This window comes from Anabrus simplex, chromosome 14, assembly GCF_040414725.1.
Source record: "Anabrus simplex isolate iqAnaSimp1 chromosome 14, ASM4041472v1, whole genome shotgun sequence".
NCBI lineage: Eukaryota > Metazoa > Arthropoda > Insecta > Orthoptera > Tettigoniidae > Anabrus > Anabrus simplex.
The window spans coordinates 51,021,007-51,040,048 of record NC_090278.1 but is presented as its reverse complement, the minus strand read 5'-3'; the positions used below and the strand labels follow the sequence as shown (position 1 = coordinate 51,040,048).

The 19,042-nt window shown below is 39.0% G+C and overlaps 1 protein-coding gene across 3 annotated transcripts in view; it reads right to left on the bottom strand.

Annotated features, from left to right (window-relative positions):
- Positions 1-10,589, bottom strand: part of LOC136885219 (uncharacterized) — a 50,074-nt gene extending 39,485 nt beyond the window's left edge. For all 3 annotated transcript variants that reach the window (XM_067157660.2, XM_068230319.1, XM_068230318.1), the window contains exons 1-2: positions 10,458-10,589; positions 2,725-2,902 (exon numbers count right to left, since the gene is read on the bottom strand). In XM_067157660.2, the coding sequence (XP_067013761.2) occupies positions 2,725-2,751 (27 nt within the window). In that variant the 5' untranslated portion in view covers positions 2,752-2,902; positions 10,458-10,589. The remainder of the gene's footprint in view (positions 1-2,724; positions 2,903-10,457) is intronic.
- Between the last annotated feature and the right edge of the window lie 8,453 nt (positions 10,590-19,042).

Below are 19,042 nucleotides of genomic sequence, written 5' to 3'. Positions count from 1 at the left end.
TGATCCACTGTCACACATAAAGCGGATGACGAGATCAGCAGTAGCCGCGTCATAGGCTAGTATGAATTCAAGTGTCTCCTGCAGGCCGAGGCTCTGTCTTAGGCCAGAGAGATCGGCGCACTCTGTGAGGATGTGGGCCACGGTGAAGTCGGCACCACAAGAACACACTGGGGGGGGGGTCTTCCCTCTTTAGTAGATAAGGTGATAAGGCAGGAAGAGATTGAAGCCTGCTGCTGACACGCAGCCTCATCATCTTCCTAGCTTTTTTCTCGTACAGTAGCAGGGTCCGCTTGTCGGTACATCTGCCTCCATTTAGACCGATCCAGGGCATCTTCTGGGTTGGTGTTCACATGCCCTTCTTGACGTGATTCATTCACCAGTATTTTTTTTGGTTGACCACACAGTCGCTGGTCTTCAGACTCCAAACACATGGCTGCCCTCGCAACAGAGTTCTCTTTGCTGCGAACAATGTGTACATACCATCTAAGTCTACGACCCTGTAGTTTATCTACAATTGTTGCGATCCCCAGTTATCATCAGACATCATCATTCTTGCATAAAATTCCCTTAAAAAGCAGAAGTTTAAAAAATCCACCTTAGTCAATACAATTCAATATATATATTAAAATAATACGATCGTGTGTGCAGAAACAAGGTATGGGAAGCCTTACAGAAGAAAGGTGTTGAGAAGCAGACAACAGAAAATAGAAAGAGTGTGTAAGATGTTAACTGTGTGAAAGTAGGACGAGAGAGAACAGACTGATTTGAGCAAAAAAATGGATTAAAACAAGGAAGTGCTCTGTCACCTTTGCTCTTTGTTGCAGCAATAGACGAGGTAACGATAAAAGTAAGAAGGAAAATTGGGGAAGGAAAAATGAAAGTGATGATGTTTGCAGATGACTTGTTAGTTTGGGGAGAAAAGGAAGAGGATAGACGGGAACAGTTAGATGCACGGGAAGATGCAGTGGAATAATATGGAATTAAATTTAATGCCAAAAAAAGAGAAAGATAGTGATCACAACTAGAAAGAATGAGAGATCTATGAGAGGGATAATGCTTGGAGGGGAACAGCTTAGGAAGGTAGAGAGTTTCAAGTACATGGGAAGTAGTATCAAAGAAGAAAGTGGAAGAAATGATAAGGAAATAATTGAGCGTGGAAGACAAGCAGGAGCATTCCTCAAAAGTGTCAGAAGTTTGGTTGGGCGCAAGGATGTTCCTCGGAGAAGCAAAAGAGTGATATACAGGAGGTACTATGTCCCTATTCTGACATATGCAGCAGAAACTTGGGTAATGAGGCAGAGAGCCATAACTAGGATACAGGCAAATGAAATTTCTGAGAAAAAGGATAGGAGTGACAAGAATGGATAAGATGAGACATGAGAAGGTTAGAGGTATTGTAAAAGAAGAGCCACTACAGAACAGGACACAGACATATGAAGAGAATGACAGAAGAAAGGGTACCCAGGAAGATACATTAAATGGAGATAACAGGGAAACGACCCAGAGGAAGACCAAGAGACAGGTGAAAAAAAAAAAAAGGGAGTGGAGGAGTGTGTACAGAGAATAGGCGAGGGCTGGGCAAAAGTGAAGAGGGAGAATGGTGGGATGACAAGAGGATATGGAGAGCTTTATGTTTCAAGCACTCTTCGCCAATAGCTGGTAACTGCATACGATAATGAAAAGGTCACGATTAAAAACTTTGCTACATCTTTTGGCCAACATTTAGGCCTTCTTCAGCCACATATTAAAACAATGAATGTAATAAAATGGAAAAACATATGATGTAAAACTGAAAATAATATAAAAATTGACAAAAAATTTGTTCATAAAAAATTTCAATTTTGATGAAAGGTGACAAAAAGTTTATATTAAGTCATCGCTGAAGAAGTGAATATTTGTTTTCCTTGAAACACGTGCATTTTAATTAATAAATAAGACTGATTATCATAAAGTGTATTGGCAAGGTGGATCTTTTCAGCATCCTTTTTGTAATAGTTTTTATGAGATTATACAAGTTAATACGGGAACAAATAGCACCTATTATAGTCAAATTTATCGACTCGATCCACGAAAAGGTCACCGAAATGAAGTTCCTCCGTTCTTGTCTCTGAAAAACATGGAGAGACAAAAAATGAGGAATGAGAATATCCTCAAACTGCTTGAATTGAACAGGAGTCTATTGGAAACCTTACAATTAGCAGATTACGATAGTATGGTCATATGAGAAGCATGGTTCCAAACAGGACCACAAGAGCAAACTGTGAAAGCATTGCTGTTGGTAATAGGCTCAGGTGATTTTGTGATGATTGGGGAAAACAAACAAAAACAAATTTAGTACAATTTACGAACGTGTATTGATTGGGTGGACCAAAACCTAACATTGTTTCTAGGTTTTAAAAACAAATTCTCCAAGACCTTGCAAAATGTAACATAAATTGGCAGCAGATGTTAGAACACCAGCAATGGGCAGTCAGGCTGAACAGGAAGAGGCTCATAAACATTTGTACTTGGCTTGCTGGAGAGGAGAACTGATGATGATGATGATGAGTAAAAGAACAATACATAAAGGCAAATTGTATCCGTACCTAGTTCAGAATTTTGAATAATAGAAAAAACAAAGTCATTTTCCTCAAAAGTTCTGAAAGGGCACTGGTATCCCTCTCCTTTTCAGCCACTCTGCTGGAAGTTCATATATACCTTTAATAAAATCAACAGCCTACTTACCATTTCCTGAGAACCATTAGGCTCCATCACTGTCAGTCTCGAGCAAGTAATCCACTGATCTTTCCCGAAAGTCCGCACGGGAGAGGAAGGTAACTCCTTAAGTCAGTCATTTCTTCATCATGCTCGGAGCTGTCTCTTTAAGACTCATGATAAAAAGTATCTGAGATGCAGCTAACATCTGATAAAGAAAAAATTTATACGTTAATATTTTTGGAAGGGTCTGAAGGTTGCTAAAGCAGAAAAACTCTTGAATGGTGAGAACACTTCAAAGTGCTACTAAAAAAGTAAATTTGTGTCCCCATCCTGAAGGGGTGCAGCCCTTTTCAGACACACCCTGAATGGAGGTGAGCTGTGTGTACCTATTTCACCACACATCAATCCTCCTGCCAATCCTAAATTTTTGGCAGTACCGGGAATCGAACTTGGGGCCCTCGCGTACAGCAGCTAATAGCGCAAATCATTGCACTATGAGGGTGGACAAATATAGTACTGGAATGAAGTCCTAGGGACCAAGAAGAAGACCACCCAGCAGATGGGATAAAGATATTAGGAAGATCATACTTGAGTTCACTGCGAGAAAAGGTGGTGCTGATTGATTTTTTCTATTGCTGTAACGTTGCACTAATACATTACAGGTTGCAAACCATCCATTTCATGGTCTGTATTGATAAAGTAATCAATAAATCAAGTAGAGAAATTGTTCCACCTAATCAATACTTTTTATTTTGCCATTGGCACATTTAATTTACAAGTGTTTTTTTTTCTATTTGCTTTACGTTGCACCAACACAGATAGGTCTTATGGCGACGATGGGACAGGAAAGGCGTAGGAGTGGGAAGGAAGCGGCCGGGGCCTTAATTAAGGTACAGCCCCAGCATTTGCCTGGTGTGAAAATGAGAAACCACGGAAAACCATTTTCAGGGCTGCTGATAGTGGGGTTCGAACCCACTATCTCCTGGTTGCAAACTCACAGCTGTATAGAAATAATATGAATCACCACCTTATCAATACACTATTTTATTTACTACCAAACTGGTAAATAGGGTCAATACCGGTTTCGACCCCTATGGGGTCATCCTCAGTTGACACATATAAATATCTATAAAAACATCACATATAATAGTTAAAGTTTAAAATTGATGGGTCATTAGTATACTGGTAAGTACATATGCATGTATTATGGAATTTATAAAATTGTTCTATTAGAGCTATTATGTAGATTTTCTGTTTCTTTGTAAACAGTATCAAAAGTATTGTATTGGATGTGGTTCATCCATTTGACAAAATGCTAGTGGATTGAATATGTACATTTGCTGAGAGGTACATGCTATTCTATTTTACAATTTTTGTTTTACATAATATGGGGTAAAATTATTACATTTGCACATATATGGTGATATTAGGTACAATGTAGGGTGTTAAATATGTACTATTGAATTTTCAGTATCCTGATTACATTTCATGTAGTGGTTGTAAAGTTTACTGATTCACTTGTTTAGTTCAGTTAAATGCATAATGACCTTGTTGGTTTGAATTCTTAAAATTAAAATGTTGGTATGTAATACCTAGTTAACATGAATCCTTAATATTAATATATAAGTTTGTAGCATCTCTTATTCTCGTTTTCAGTCTTAAAATAGAATTGTGTCTTGACACTTTATTTTGTTAGACATATAAAAGTCTTGCTAAGATAAAACTTTGGGGCTAAAACCGGTATGAAATACTTATTTAAAATACATTAGATAATGGTATTGATATGTGGTGCTATGTGCATCTTCAAAAAATCTAAATGAAATATAAATATAAATTGGTGACAGTACTGTAGGTTGTTGTATTGTAGGTCTATTAAAATATATGTTTACTTGAATAGGATCGATCACATGCTGTACGCGTTACGAGTGAAATTGCATAATATATTATAGTAATAACTGGCAATTATGTAGGATACTGCTGTTGTAGTTGGAAATCTTGAATATCATTGAGAAAATGTTCTCATCTTGTCGCGTGTCGAATACAGGTTGAGTAGGTCACCATTAAGAGATGAAGTGCATATTGGATGTCGTATATCTAAATTAGGTTGTACGTTGGTTGTATCGTGGAGACGTGTTGTAAATTAATATATCTGTAAGTAGAAATAATAAGTGTGTGAGTATATATCGTATTACTTACGTTGGCTAAAGCCACTACATTCTTTCGATACATTATCTCACACACTTATTATTTCTACTTACAGATATATTAATTTACAACACGTCTCCACGATACAACCAACGTACAACCTAATTTAGATATACGACATCCAATATGCACTTCATCTCTTAATGGTGACCTACTCAACCTGTATTCGACACGCGACAAGATGAGAACATTTTCTCAATGATATTCAAGATTTCCAACTACAACAGCAGTATCCTACATAATTGCCAGTTATTACTATAATATATTATGCAATTTCACTCGTAACGCGTACAGCATGTGATCGATCCTATTCAAGTAAACATATATTTTAATAGACCTACAATACAACAACCTACAGTACTGTCACCAATTTATATTTATATTTCATTTAGATTTCTTGAAGATGCACATAGCACCACATATCAATACCATTATCTAATGTATTTTAAATAAGTATTTCATACCGGTTTTAGCCCCAAAGTTTTATCTTAGCAAGACTTTTATATGTCTAACAAAATAAAGTGTCAAGACACAATTCTATTTTAAGACTGAAAATGAGAATAAGAGATGCTACAAACTTATATATTAATATTAAGGATTCATGTTAACTAGGTATTACATACCAACATTTTAATTTTAAGAATTCAAACCAACAAGGTCATTATGCATTTAACTGAACTAAACAAGTGAATCAGTAAACTTTACAACCACTACATGAAATGTAATCAGGATACTGAAAATTCAATAGTACATATTTAACACCCTACATTGTACCTAATATCACCATATATGTGCAAATGTAATAATTTTACCCCATATTATGTAAAACAAAAATAGAATAGCATGTACCTTTCAGCAAATGTACATATCCAATCCATTAGCATTTTGTCAAATGGATGAACCACATCCAATACAATACTTTTGATACTGTTTACAAAGAAACAGAAAATCTACATAATAGCTCTAATAGAACAAACTTAATCAGGATACTGAAAATTCAAATAGTACATCTTTAACACCCTACATTGTACCTAATATCACCATATATGTGCAAATGTAATAATTTTACCCCATATTATGTAAAACAAAAATTGTAAAATAGAATAGCATGTACCTCTCAGCAAATGTACATATTCAATCCACTAGCATTTTGTCAAATGGATGAACCACATCCAATACAATACTTTTGATACTGTTTACAAAGAAACAGAAAATCTACATAATAGCTCTAATAGAACAATTTTATAAATTCCATAATACATGCATATGTACTTACCAGTATACTAATGACCCATCAATTTTAAACTTTAACTATTATATGTGATGTTTTTATAGATATTTATATGTGTCAACTGAGGATGACCCCATAGGGGTCGAAACCAGTATTGACCCTATTTACCAGTTTGGTAGTAAATAAAATAGTGTATTGATAAGGTGGTGATTCATATTATTTCTATATAGTGATACCAATCAATACGGACATGAAGCTTATAAATAATAATAAACTCACAGCTGTGCGCCCCTAACCGCATGGCCAACTTGCACGGTTAATTTACAAGAGGTATATGCTTCGTTTATATTAACTAAACATCAGCTACACTTTTGGTTTAGGTAAAAATTCATAAAAGACTTATGAACCTTGGATTAACACCACAAATATCATTAGCTTCAACATACAAGGCAAAACTTGGAATTTCCAGTTCAAACATGGTGCTATAAGAAGATGGTTCACATTTCTATGTTCCACGTTATAAGAATATAAAAAGAACTAAGACATTTTCTAGTCATCCATTATAACATGTGTTTAGAAATGTTTACTAGCCATAAGTTTGAACCAAAATAGATATAGCTAAGTTCTTACCCCTACCCCCACCTCGTCCTCTCCCACGTTTTCAAAGGTTTAACCTAATATTTTTAAAAATATGTTCTTGATTGTTTTAAGATTCACATGAAATAATATGTCTCTGTACTTTTATGAACTTCTACCTAAAGCAAAAGTGTAGCTCAACCTAAACGAAACGCATACTACTTGTAAATTAAATTTTCCAAATATCAAAAATAAAAAATACTGATTAGGTTGAACAATTTTTCTGCTTGATTTACATTAAAGGTTTTTGCTGGCGTAGGGGTAGAATTGGGAAGGAAGCGGCCCTGGACTTAATTAACGGGTAACAATTGAAAAACCATCTTCAGGGTTGCTGACGGTGTGATTTGACCCCACTATCTCCCGAACAGAAGCTCACAGCTATGCGATCCTAACTGCTCATGTGACTTTTCAGAGGAAGTTCAACAAGACAACCATCTTCTCTTAACACTAATCAGAGAAGTTGCTGCGCGGTTTGGGTCATGTTGCTATTGGCTTGATTCAGGAGATAGTGGGTTCGAATTCCACTGTCGACAGCCCGGTTTGGCATGGTTTTCCATGTTCACTCCAGGCAAATGCTGGAGCTGTACCTTAATTAAGGCTGCAGGTCGCTTCTTTCCCACTCCTAGGTCTTTCCTATCCCACTGTCGCTGTAAGATCTATCTGTGCCAGCGTGACGTAAAGAAAATTCTAAAAAAGAAAAAACTAGAAGAAGTAAAGTTCCAACCTTTCAAAAAATGAAAGTATTGGGCAAAAGGGTGTGAAAATAAAATTCTCTAGGCCTTGCAAACCTTATACAATCAGCACCAGAAGAAAATAATTCAACAAGGAATAGTGGCAGCAATAAAGACCCCTCAGACCCTGCGGGGCGGGGCCCATGGCTTGTGAGAGGCCCATGACTGTTTCTTAATTCAGTAGCTGAAGAGTGATTTTACGTAATGATAAAGCTACAGCACATAACAAAGTATTATTTGTATTACAGAGAATTATTCCAAACTTTGGCCGTCGTACTGCAGAGCTTCTTTCGTCAATAGGGAGTATGATAGTTATTTGTGAAAGAATGTGGGTTTCCCAACCTGTTCCAATAATAACCATCCCTTGATGCCTCTCACAACAATCAACAAGGCTTTTGAAGTAATTAGCCAGTTCTGAGAACCCAGTGGTCAGCAAAGGTGCGATAATAAAGACATCCTCCTTATCTTAACTCTATATACTGAAGTTTCCAGTCTGTTTATAATTCTCGGCAGTCAGTGTAGCTAACTAGGCCTACGATGGACGGTTAAGTTGTAAATTGTTTGACCCTAGGAACAAGATTATTTCTTAATAGTGTGACGGTGAGCGTGTTTTGTTTACTATAATTGGAATATGCATTTCTTTTGTGTGTGTGTGTGTGTGTGTGTCTGTCTCTCTCTCTGGGTTTGTTTGCACCATATAAGTGTATCATTTTAATTCCTTCGGATTTCAAAACTAAATTGTGTAACTTAATAATTATATCATATATTATTAATATTATCAGTATTGCTGTGGCTGTTCATTGTAATAATATACAACCTTGTACTACGAAATAAACTTGCAACATTCCTTATCAGGGAAAGAGGAGACCAATTTTCAATTATTGCAACAGGGGGTGGGGGGAGCTTCATAGTGTCACTCCTGCCAAGGGAGGTCAGGTAGGAAAAATAAAGCAAGGAGATTGGCACAAGTAATTGGAATCAAAACCAGATTCAGCTGGAGAACTTCTTTTAAAACTTGCTTTAAGTCGCACCGACACAGATAAGTCTTATAGAGATTGGAATGGTCTAGGAGTAGGAAGGAAGCGGCCGTGGCCTTAATTAAGGTACAGCCCCAGCATTTGCTTTGTGTGAAAACGGGGAGCCATGGAAAACCCCCTTCAGTGGTTCGAACCCAATATCTCTCGGATGCAAGCTCACAGCTGCGTGACTCTAACCGCATGGCCATTTGCTCGGTGGAGAAACTGTAGCTGCCAGCCTATGCTCCCAAGATGAGTCCCTGAGCCCCCTTTCAGTTGCCTCTTACAAGAGGCAGGTGACAATAGCACATTCTGTGTAAGACAGTGGTCAACAACTGAATTAATGACTTACCTTGACTAAGGCGATACAGTGTGGTTCACTCGCTGCGAGAAAAAAATTGGTGGATCACTTGTCTGCGGGAGTGGGAGTATTTGAATAAATGTTCTGTTAAATACCCAAGGAAATGCTCCATTTTTCATCCTGATACGGGCAGAGATTCACCCAACATTCTTCCACTTCCTCTCAACTGTGTTTGTGAACGGAGAGACTCCACAGCAAATACCTCATACGTCAAGTTATTGAAAAGTTGGTGAATTTCACCTCGTCAATACTCAACATTATTACGCCGTGGATAGAACACACTTCCAGCACACGGTATGACAATTTTCAAATTGGCGGTTCTCTTATTTATACTGAATATGGCTGCCTTGTTCTGCACACGTTGCAGGATCTATCGGAGACAATACGAAACTTGGCCAGCGAAGAGTTGGTGGTGGTAATTATCATTTTAAAGAGGAAGTACAACTAGGCAATCATCCTCTATATAACACTAATCAGAGAGAAAAAATAGAAGGGATCCGACACTTTGAAAAATGAAGGTATTGGCCAAAAAAAGAGAAGGGCCACGAAGGGCATGAACATGAAAGACTCCCGAGGCCTCGAATACTCTAATACCGTCAGGGTTGGAAAAAAACCAAGAGTTGACCAAGGGAGGTCAGATACGATAGATGCAAGTGAGTAGCCTGGCACAAGTTAGTCAAAGCAATGCTAGGACTCACCCGCAGTCGCCAACCCACGCTCCAAAGTTCAGAGCCCCTGGGGGCCCCTTTTAGTCACCTCTGATGACAGACAGGGCATACCGTGGGTGTTATTCTACCGCCCCCACCCACAGGGGGTCAGTAAAGAGGAACAAAGCATTTGGTCGCATACAGCTGATTTACAGTCTCAGTTTTAGTTCTTCTATATAATAGTACAAATATTTCCAGGGGGAGGCTGGCAGATCCCTGGCAAGTATAACAGGATTTCTCCTTTCTACTACTTAAGATATCGTTGCACACCATTTTTATCGTCCCTAATTGTGCCTGTCCGGTACAGAAGTGCCACCGGCAACTTGTTTACAACTATATACATGTCTGTCAAGTCTATCAGTGACCTCCAGCGTGATCTAACAAGAATGACAAGAACTACCTGAATCTAGCAGCAGATTGGTACCAAAGGTCTGTCAGAGTTTCACACCCTTGGTCCCTGATCATAGTAGCCAAGTAGTTTAGGGTTAAAAATCCCAAGCACAAATGCTCACTGTGAAAGCCTTTTCACTGATAAGTAACGAAAGGACTGATTAAAGAAATCAGTGCAGCTTATAACTAATTAATTCAGGGTTAATGGTAGCAAATAATTATGATTACCGTTTAGTAGCAGGGAGTTTTTTGAAACTTACACAAGATAGTAGTTCTGCTTCAGCAGTTGACAAATATGTGTAGATTAGTAATAGGAACCGTGAAAATTTGTAAATATTAATTCTGTACTGTGATCTGCATATCACATGTCTGTAATTTAATTGTATCATTGATTACATGAATATTTTCTAAAGTTTCAACACACCTAACAAAATGTAAAATATGTCGAGACTGTATGTCTACCAAATTCGTGACGTACCGTACCTGCCTAGGTCCTTGGAAATGCATTTTATAAACATTACTTGAGCTTAACCACAACAGAGCGTTAAGTATCCTTTTTGGTTTAAATTTATAGATCGGAAAATGACTGTCTTACTTTCAAAACACAGGTTTCCATGTACATGTCAAGTATTATATTTGTTTTTGTTATGACGACCAGTGTTGCCAATCTGTGTTAATGAAATTACCCATCGAGGATCGTCAAAGTACCGATTTTGCACCAAAATACCCTCCCTTCAGAAAGAATTAGATCCAAGCACTGCCTTTGAAATATACAAGCCGTACTGTAGAAAACGCGCCAAGCCCATCAGCTGATGAATTAAGGCGGGCTAAGCGACTGTAATAAGTTGTACTTGTGAATGTAATTTATAAGGATTGAGAGCATTCTGTGATATTTAAGTTCTTTGTTCTTTACATTCATCACATCAGGATTTACGTAAACAACTGTTATTAAGATAATGAGACCTCATAGTTTAGGGTAGATACCCAACATACATAGTATTTTCATGTGATGAGCGATAAAATTCAAGGACGTAATACTTCTCGTGGAATTTATTAATTTCATTGTTATCGTATAACACGTTTTTGTGGAAATATAATGTGTTGTGAATTTAACTTAAATACTGTGTGTGAAACTTCACAGTTGCCACAATGCTAAGACGTGTGCGTACTATTTTCATTTTCTTCGTATGAAAAATGAAAACCCAACCGAAAATGTACCTGTTTCGAAGAATAAAGGAGTACCGGTATGTTTCACTCATTTCCCAGAGCTGATGATGAGTTCTGCTTTTGACGTTCTTGTTACACAGATTTACAGCAGGGCGTTTTATTGTTGATATAGAACGAGCATAAAAGTGGACAGTAAAAAATTGAACTTACATATGGTTATTTCTTGGGTTAGTAATGTTGAGCACGCGCTGCATTTTCCCCCCAAAATTAATGCGAGTATAAGCAAAACACAGTCTAAAAATGTGTAGAATTAAATGAAATTTATAAAACGTAACCTTCTGTTAAATTATTTTAGCATTATTGTGCATACGTTTTACATTTTTTAAATTAAACTATTGCTGGTAGATAACATTTAGATGTCTGAAGCAATGCAACTTATTAATTAATTAATACTTCAGTAATAATTAAGAAATTATTCCTCGGCAATTTCCGTGAATGTGAGAAGTAACTAACAGATCTTGCCCAGATCTGGTCAGTGCATTAATACTAGGGAAAACATGGGCTATTCCTAAACAAAAGAAAATGGTAAATGTTTGTGTGGAAGAAAGGGTCTGAAGGATAGTGCCAGAAGTGCCACAGAAATGTCAAGACAATACCTACCAAGAAAGCTACTGTATTTATGGCCATCTAGAGGTATAGAGGTAAAGTCTATTATTATTAGTGTACGTTTGTTGTCTCCATATTTGTATTAATGCATAATAATTATTGTATTTATAGGATATAATGACGAGTAAAACCCTCAAACTTTGACCGCGTAGATCACACTTCAAACCTACTTCTCCTAAAATTACATAAACCTGACGGGTATAGTGCGCATTGGTATCACCCAAATATCACTATAAAATTTGTCACAAATGGAACATAATAATTGCTTATGATGCGATTACAGGTGTTAATGATCCCACCTGTTATATTAATACAAAAGTTGTGAATATTTTATAATTACAAGGTACAGACGTATCATATCCTTGCATTGCACGGGTCAGACGGAGGAAACAGTTCGCCTCTTTGCGTGACGTCATCAGAGCTACAGTACGGCCTGTACATTACGAAGGCAGTGATCCAAGCATACATACTAGAAGAATGATTACACATTACATATTATGTTAGAAATTAAACCTTCTTAAGCTTACTTACTTAACCCGAATTTCTTGGCGCTGACTAAAGCCGTAGACTGCTCAGTCATCAATGATCAGATCGGATCAGTCGTCGATAATCTGCGTTTAGGGGCTTTAGGTCTGCTGCCCAGGTGGCGGATTCCCTACGGGTATCAATTGTTTACCTGCTTTTTCTTAAATGTTTTCAAAGAACTTGGAAATTTATCGAACATTTCCCTTGATAAATTATTCCAATCTCTTACTACTCGTGCTATATGCGAATATATGACCAAGCTTGTCCTCTTAAATTCCAACTTCATTTTCATGTTGTGATTTCTACTAGGCTACTTTTAAAAGCTCCACTCAAGCTCATTCACCTATTAATATCATTCTACAGACAGTGAATAAAAATGGAATTGAATTGAATTCCATGCAATTTCTTCACTCACAGTTCGGAACACACCACATAGTCGCGCTGTTCGTCTCCCTACTCCCAAGTCTTCCCAGACCAAAGTTTGCAACAGTTTCGTAACACTACTAGTTTTTTGGAATCACCCACAACAAATTGTACTGCTTTCCTTTGGATCTTTTCCAGTTCTCTTATCAAGTATCCTGATATGGGTCCCATACACTGGAACCACAGGCTACTCTAATTGGGGTCTTACCAGAGACTCATACGCCCTCACCTTTACATCCATAGGCTATTACAACTGCTAAATACTCTCATAACCATGTGAAGAGTTTTATAACCCTTCTTAACAATCCCGTTAGTGCGATTACTCCGATGAAGATTATTCCTTATATTAATACCTAGGTACCTACGGTGATATCCATGAGTTACTATCACCCCATTAACACAGGAATTAAAAGTGAGGAGACTTTTCCTCTTGATGAAACTTACAACCTGGCTTTTCATCCCGTTTAGCATCACACCGTTGTCCGCTGTCCAACTCGCAGCATTGTATAGGCTTTTTGCTGTCGCTCACAATCCTGTAACGTATTTACAACGGTACCGGTACCGGGTACCCACTCTATACAGTATAAGATCATCCGCGAATAGCCGTATCTGTGATTCCGGTTCTTTACTGATGTATGTATATATACCGGGTGAGCAGAATAAAGCGGAACCGCTGTAACTGTGCGCGGGAATTCCTGTGTGAGTGAGTGAGTTGGCCGGTGCCGGATGTACTCAAGCCGCGCTAGCGCCCCAGGTTTCAGTCTTTGTTCAACATCTGCACACGTGGCACGGGTTTCGTTGTTGACTTCAGTACAGTGTGTGAATTCAGTGAAATGGCTTAGTTGGCTCGAGTCGGGTATCGGCATTCTGTTCCCCAAAGAGTATTTATTTACGATTCATACGTCCGTACAGAAAGTGCGAAGGCCGTAAGGAGATTATTTCAAGAGAAGTTTCATGATGTTCAAGTTCCAGATCGGACTTCGATTCATAGATTAGTAAATAAATTACGTAAGACGGGAAGTCTTCTTCATGAGAAACGTAATAAACCACGTACATACTCACACAAGAAACTGTAGGTAACATTGGCAACGGTCTGGAAAGGTCTCCTACGAAATCACTTCGACGATTTGTCCAGGAAATGGAAATTTCCTATGTTTCTGTTCAAACGGGTACTGAGGAAGAACTTAAATCGGGTAATGAAATGGCGTATGGCTTTTAGTGCCGGGAGTGTCCGAGGACAAGTTCGGCTCGCCAGATGCAGTTCTTTCGATTTGACGCATGTAGGCGACCTGCGCGTCGTGATGAGGATGAAATGATGATGAAACGACACATACACCCAGCCCCCGTGTCAGCGAAATTAACCAATTATGGTTAAAATTCCCGACCCCAACGGGAATCGAACCCGGGACTCCTATGGCCAAAGGCCAGCACGGTAACCATTTAGCCATGGAGCCGGACACTTAAATCGGGTGACACTGCGTTACGAATGCGATTTTTGAATGGGTTTTGAATGCGATACATGACTCTAATCTAATGTTACTTTCGTACGAATCGTGGTTTCACCTTAGTGGATATAAAATATTAATACATAAAATAATCGTTATTGGAGTACTGAGAAGCCTAACAAGCTTCACCAAGTACCACTGCATAATGCAAAAAAAGCGGCGAGAGAATATTAGGTCCAATTTTTTGACAACTATCAACAGTGATAGGTATGTGCAAACCATTTTGCGGCATTTTTTTGGAGAGTTAACTGAGAGGAAAGGAAGTGTCGCGTTTTTTCAGCAAGACTGCGACGGCACATACAGCCCACTTCTCCTTAATGGAAATCCATGCAGTGTTTGAAGTCACTAACAACGTATGGCCTCCTCGGTTCCCCATTTTAACACCCTGCGATTTTTATCTCTGGGGACATTGAAAGAGAAAGTGTACACAACAAATCCACACACTTAAGATGAAATTCGAAACAACATTCGTCAAGAAATTGCTGTCGTTTCTCAGAGGGAACTGCAGAGTGTAATGAACAATTTCCTAAGCAGGTTCCAGAAATACTTGAACAACGAAGGAAGGCAATTTCAACATCTCCTGGCGTGATATACGTGAGTACTTTTATTTTTTGTGTTATTTTGTGTTGTGTTGTGTGGTTTGTTTGTTTGTTTGTTAGAAATAGCTTATGCGACAATGTATTTACTGCGGACTTCTTGTCGTGCACACACCTCTCGTGTGCAGGCTGCGGGACTGGTTCCGCTTTATGTTTCTCACTCTGTATAAGAAAACATAAAGTTCCCTGTGGGACCCTCTTCTTAATTATTACAGGATCCGATAACACTCCCCCTACCGGTACTCTGTTTTCTAGACATTTAGCCACCCATTCAACCACTCTTTTGTCTGGTCCAATAGCCTTCATTTTCGTCAGTAGTCTCCCATGGTCTACCCTATCATAAGATTTAGATAGGTCAATAGCAATACAGTCCAACTGACTTCCTGAATCTAAAATATCTGCTATATCATGCTGGAATCCTACAAATTGAGCTTAATTGAATAACCTTTCCTGAATTTGAATTGCCTTGTATCAGTTTGAAGTATTCAGTCAGCAGTATGTAAAGATTGTTGGTTACAAGGATAATGTCCAGAAGTATTAAAAGTTACCTATGATAACGATGACATTTAAAGTAAGATACAAAAGTTGAAAACTAGAAAAGCAGCTGGAATTGATAACATTTCTGGGGATATACTAAAGGCAACAGGTTGGGATATAGCACAATATCTGAAATACTTATTTGATTACTGTTTGGTTGAAGGAGCTATACCAAATGAATGGAGAGTTGCTATAGTAGCCCCTGTGTATAAAGGAAAGGGTGATAGACATAAAGCTGAAAATTACAGGCCAGTCAGTTTGACATGCATTGCATGTAAGCTTTGGGAAAGCATTCTTTCTGATTATACTAGACATGTTTGTGAAATTAAAAACTGGTTTGACAGAAGGCAGTTGGGGTTTAGGAAAGGTTATTCCACTGAAGCTCAACTTGTAGGATTCCAGCAAGATACAGCAGATATCTTGGATTCAGGAGGTCAAATGGACTGTATTGCGATTGACCTATCCAACGCATTTGATAGGGTAGATCATGGGAGACTACTGGCAAAAATGAGTGCTATTGGACTTGACAAAAGAGTGACTGAATGGGTTGCTATATTTCTAGAAAATAGAACTCAGGGAATTAGAGTAGGCGAAGCTTTATCTGACCCCGTAATAATTAAGAGGGGAATTCCTCAAGGCAGTATTATTGGACCTTTATGTTTTCTTATATATATCAATGATATGTGTAAAGAAGTGGAATCAGAGATAAGGCTGTTTGCAGATGATGTTATTCTGTACAGAGTAATAAATAAGTTACACGATTGTGAGCAACTGCAAATGACCTCGATAATGTTGTGAGATGGACAGTAGGCAATGGTATGATGATAAACGGGGTTAAAAGTCAGGTTGTGAGTTTCACAAATAGGAAAAGTCCTCTCAGTTTTAATTATTGCGTTGATGGGGTGACAGTTCCTTTTGGGGATCATTGTAAGTACCTAGGTGTTAATATAAGAAAAGATCTTCATTGGGGTAATCACATAAATATGATTTAAGTAAAGGGTATAGATCTCTGCGCATGGTTGTGAGGGTATTTAGGGGTTGTAGTGAGGATGTAAAGGAGAGAGCACGTAAGTCTCTGGTAAGAACCCAACTAGAGTATGGTTCCAGTGTATGGGACCCTCACCAGGATCCAAAGAAAAGCAGCTCGATTTGTTCTGGATGATTTCCGACAAAAGAGTAGCATTACAAAAATGTTGCAAAGTTTGAGCTGGGAAGACTTTGGAGAAAGGAGATAAGCTGCTCGATTAAGTGGTATGTTCCAAGCTGTCAGTGGAGAGATGGCGTGGGAGGACATCAGTAGACGAATAAGTTTGAGTGGTGTCTTTAAAAGTAGGAAAGATCACAATATGAAGATAAAGCTGGAATTCAAGAGGACAAATTGGGGCAAACATTCCTTTATATGAAGGGGAGTTAGGGATTGGACTAACTTACCAAGAAGATGTTCAATACATTTCCAATTTCTTTGCGGTCATTTAAGAAAAGGCTAGGAAAACAACAGATAGGGAATCTGCCACCTGGGCGACTGCCCTAAATGCAGATCAGTAGTGATTGATTGAAATTGAGGCCACCCGCTATAATAATCTCTCCTGCGTCGTTTCCCCACGTAGCTGATTGTCCTATGAAATGAATACACATCAGCGTCTAATATAATAAGAAAGAGTACTTTCCTAGAGCTTACAGACAACACATGTCAAGCTGATTGGCTTGTAATTTTCCGCGCATTATGTTTATTACCTTTTCGCTTGTACACTAGGGTTACTATTGCAACTCACCAGTGTGAATACTCCTCCTATTGTTCCTATCCTTTCTCTACCATAGTCACTCCTGTTCCCCGAATGTTTCCATCAGATAACATGGCCGCAAACTTCTAAGTTAACGATAATTTTAAGTTTACGTTACGTTTCGTTTGCATTGTAAATGGGGCTTTCCCTCTAACTTACACGTACCACAGCGGTTCAAGTGAAGGCCATCTAAGCGCAGATCCCTATCTCTTACCCACCAACCTGATAGGATCTACAAATCTCACTCCCAGTTACCCACATATCCACTCCATAGTCACAATTAAATCCCCGATCATCCTCCAGTCAGTATCCCACCTACACAGTAACTCCACTGATAACAATATCCGCACCGGGCGATTTGACCGTGCGGTTAGGAGCGCGCAGCTGTGAACTCGCATGCGGGAGATAGTGGGTTCGAACCCCACTGTCGGCAGCCCTGAAGATGGTTTTCCGTAGTTTCCTATTTTCACACCAGGCAAATGCGGGGGCTGTACCTTAATTAAGGCCACGACCGCTTCCTTCCAATTCCTAGGCCTTTCCTGTCCCATCGTTGCCATAAGACCTATCTGTGTCGGTGCGATGTAAAGCAAAATAGCAAAAAAAGCAGAAACAAAAAAGAAAGAAAAAGAAAAATCTCTTGCTCCATTAGGAAGTACGAAAATGATACATAGATAAATGTCTTTATTGGCGTAGTTAAGGCCATTAGGCCTTCCCTTACACTAAACTAATTAGTGTACGTTAGAGTCATAAGTAATACTACCGTAATTAATGCTAGATAAATTACAATTAAACACAATCACAATATATAACTGAAATAAAATTCCACTCCAGTGACACATTACATACTTACAACAGTAATAATAATAATAATAATAATAATAATAATAATAATAATAATAATAATAATATCCGCCTCTGTGATGTAGTGGTTAGCGTGATTAGCTGCCACCCCTGGAGGTCCGGGTTCGATTTCCGGCTCTGCCACAAAATTTGAAAAGTGGTACGAGGGCTGGAACGGGGTCCACTCAGCCTCGGAGGTCAACTGAGTAGAGGTGGGTTCGATTCCCACCTCAGCCATCCTGGAAGTGGTTTTCCGTGGTTTCCCACTTCTCCAGACAAATGCCGGGATGGTACCTAACTTAAGGCCACGGCCGCTTCCTTCCCTCTTCCTTGTCTATCCCTTCCTACCTTCTCACCCCCCCCCCCCGCACAAGGCCCCTGTTCGGCATAGCAGGTGAGGCTGTCTGGGCGAGGTATTGGTTCACCTCCCCAGTTGTATCCACCAACCCAAAGTGTTACGCTCCAAGACACTGCCCTTGAGGCGGTAGAGGTGGGATCCCCCGCTGAGTCCGAGGGAAAAACCGATCCTGGAGGGTAAACAGATTAATAAGAAGAAGATAATGATAATAAAACTAACCCCACGGCACTACATCCCTGAAGGGTCTTGGCCTACCAAGCGACCGATGCGCAGCCCGAAGGTCTGGAGATTACGAGGTGTCGTGTGGTCAGCACGACGAATTCTCTCGGCCGTTATTCTTAGTTTTCTAGACCGAGGCCGCTATCTCACCGTCAGATAGCTCCTCAATTTATTGTAATCACCTCCGGGTAAGAGGCAGGCACACTACCCCTACACCACGGGGCCGGTCCAATAATATTATAATATTATAATAGCACCAACCGGATAAAGATGCACATTTCACTCGTATTTATCCTGCTCTTTGATCCCCGGGTTCGATTCCCAGCAGGCTCGGGAATTTTAACCATCATTGGTTAATTTCGCTGGCACGGGGGGTGGGTGTATGTGTCGTTTTCATCATCTTTACATCCTCATCACGACGCGCAGGTTGCCTACGGGAGTCAGATCAAAA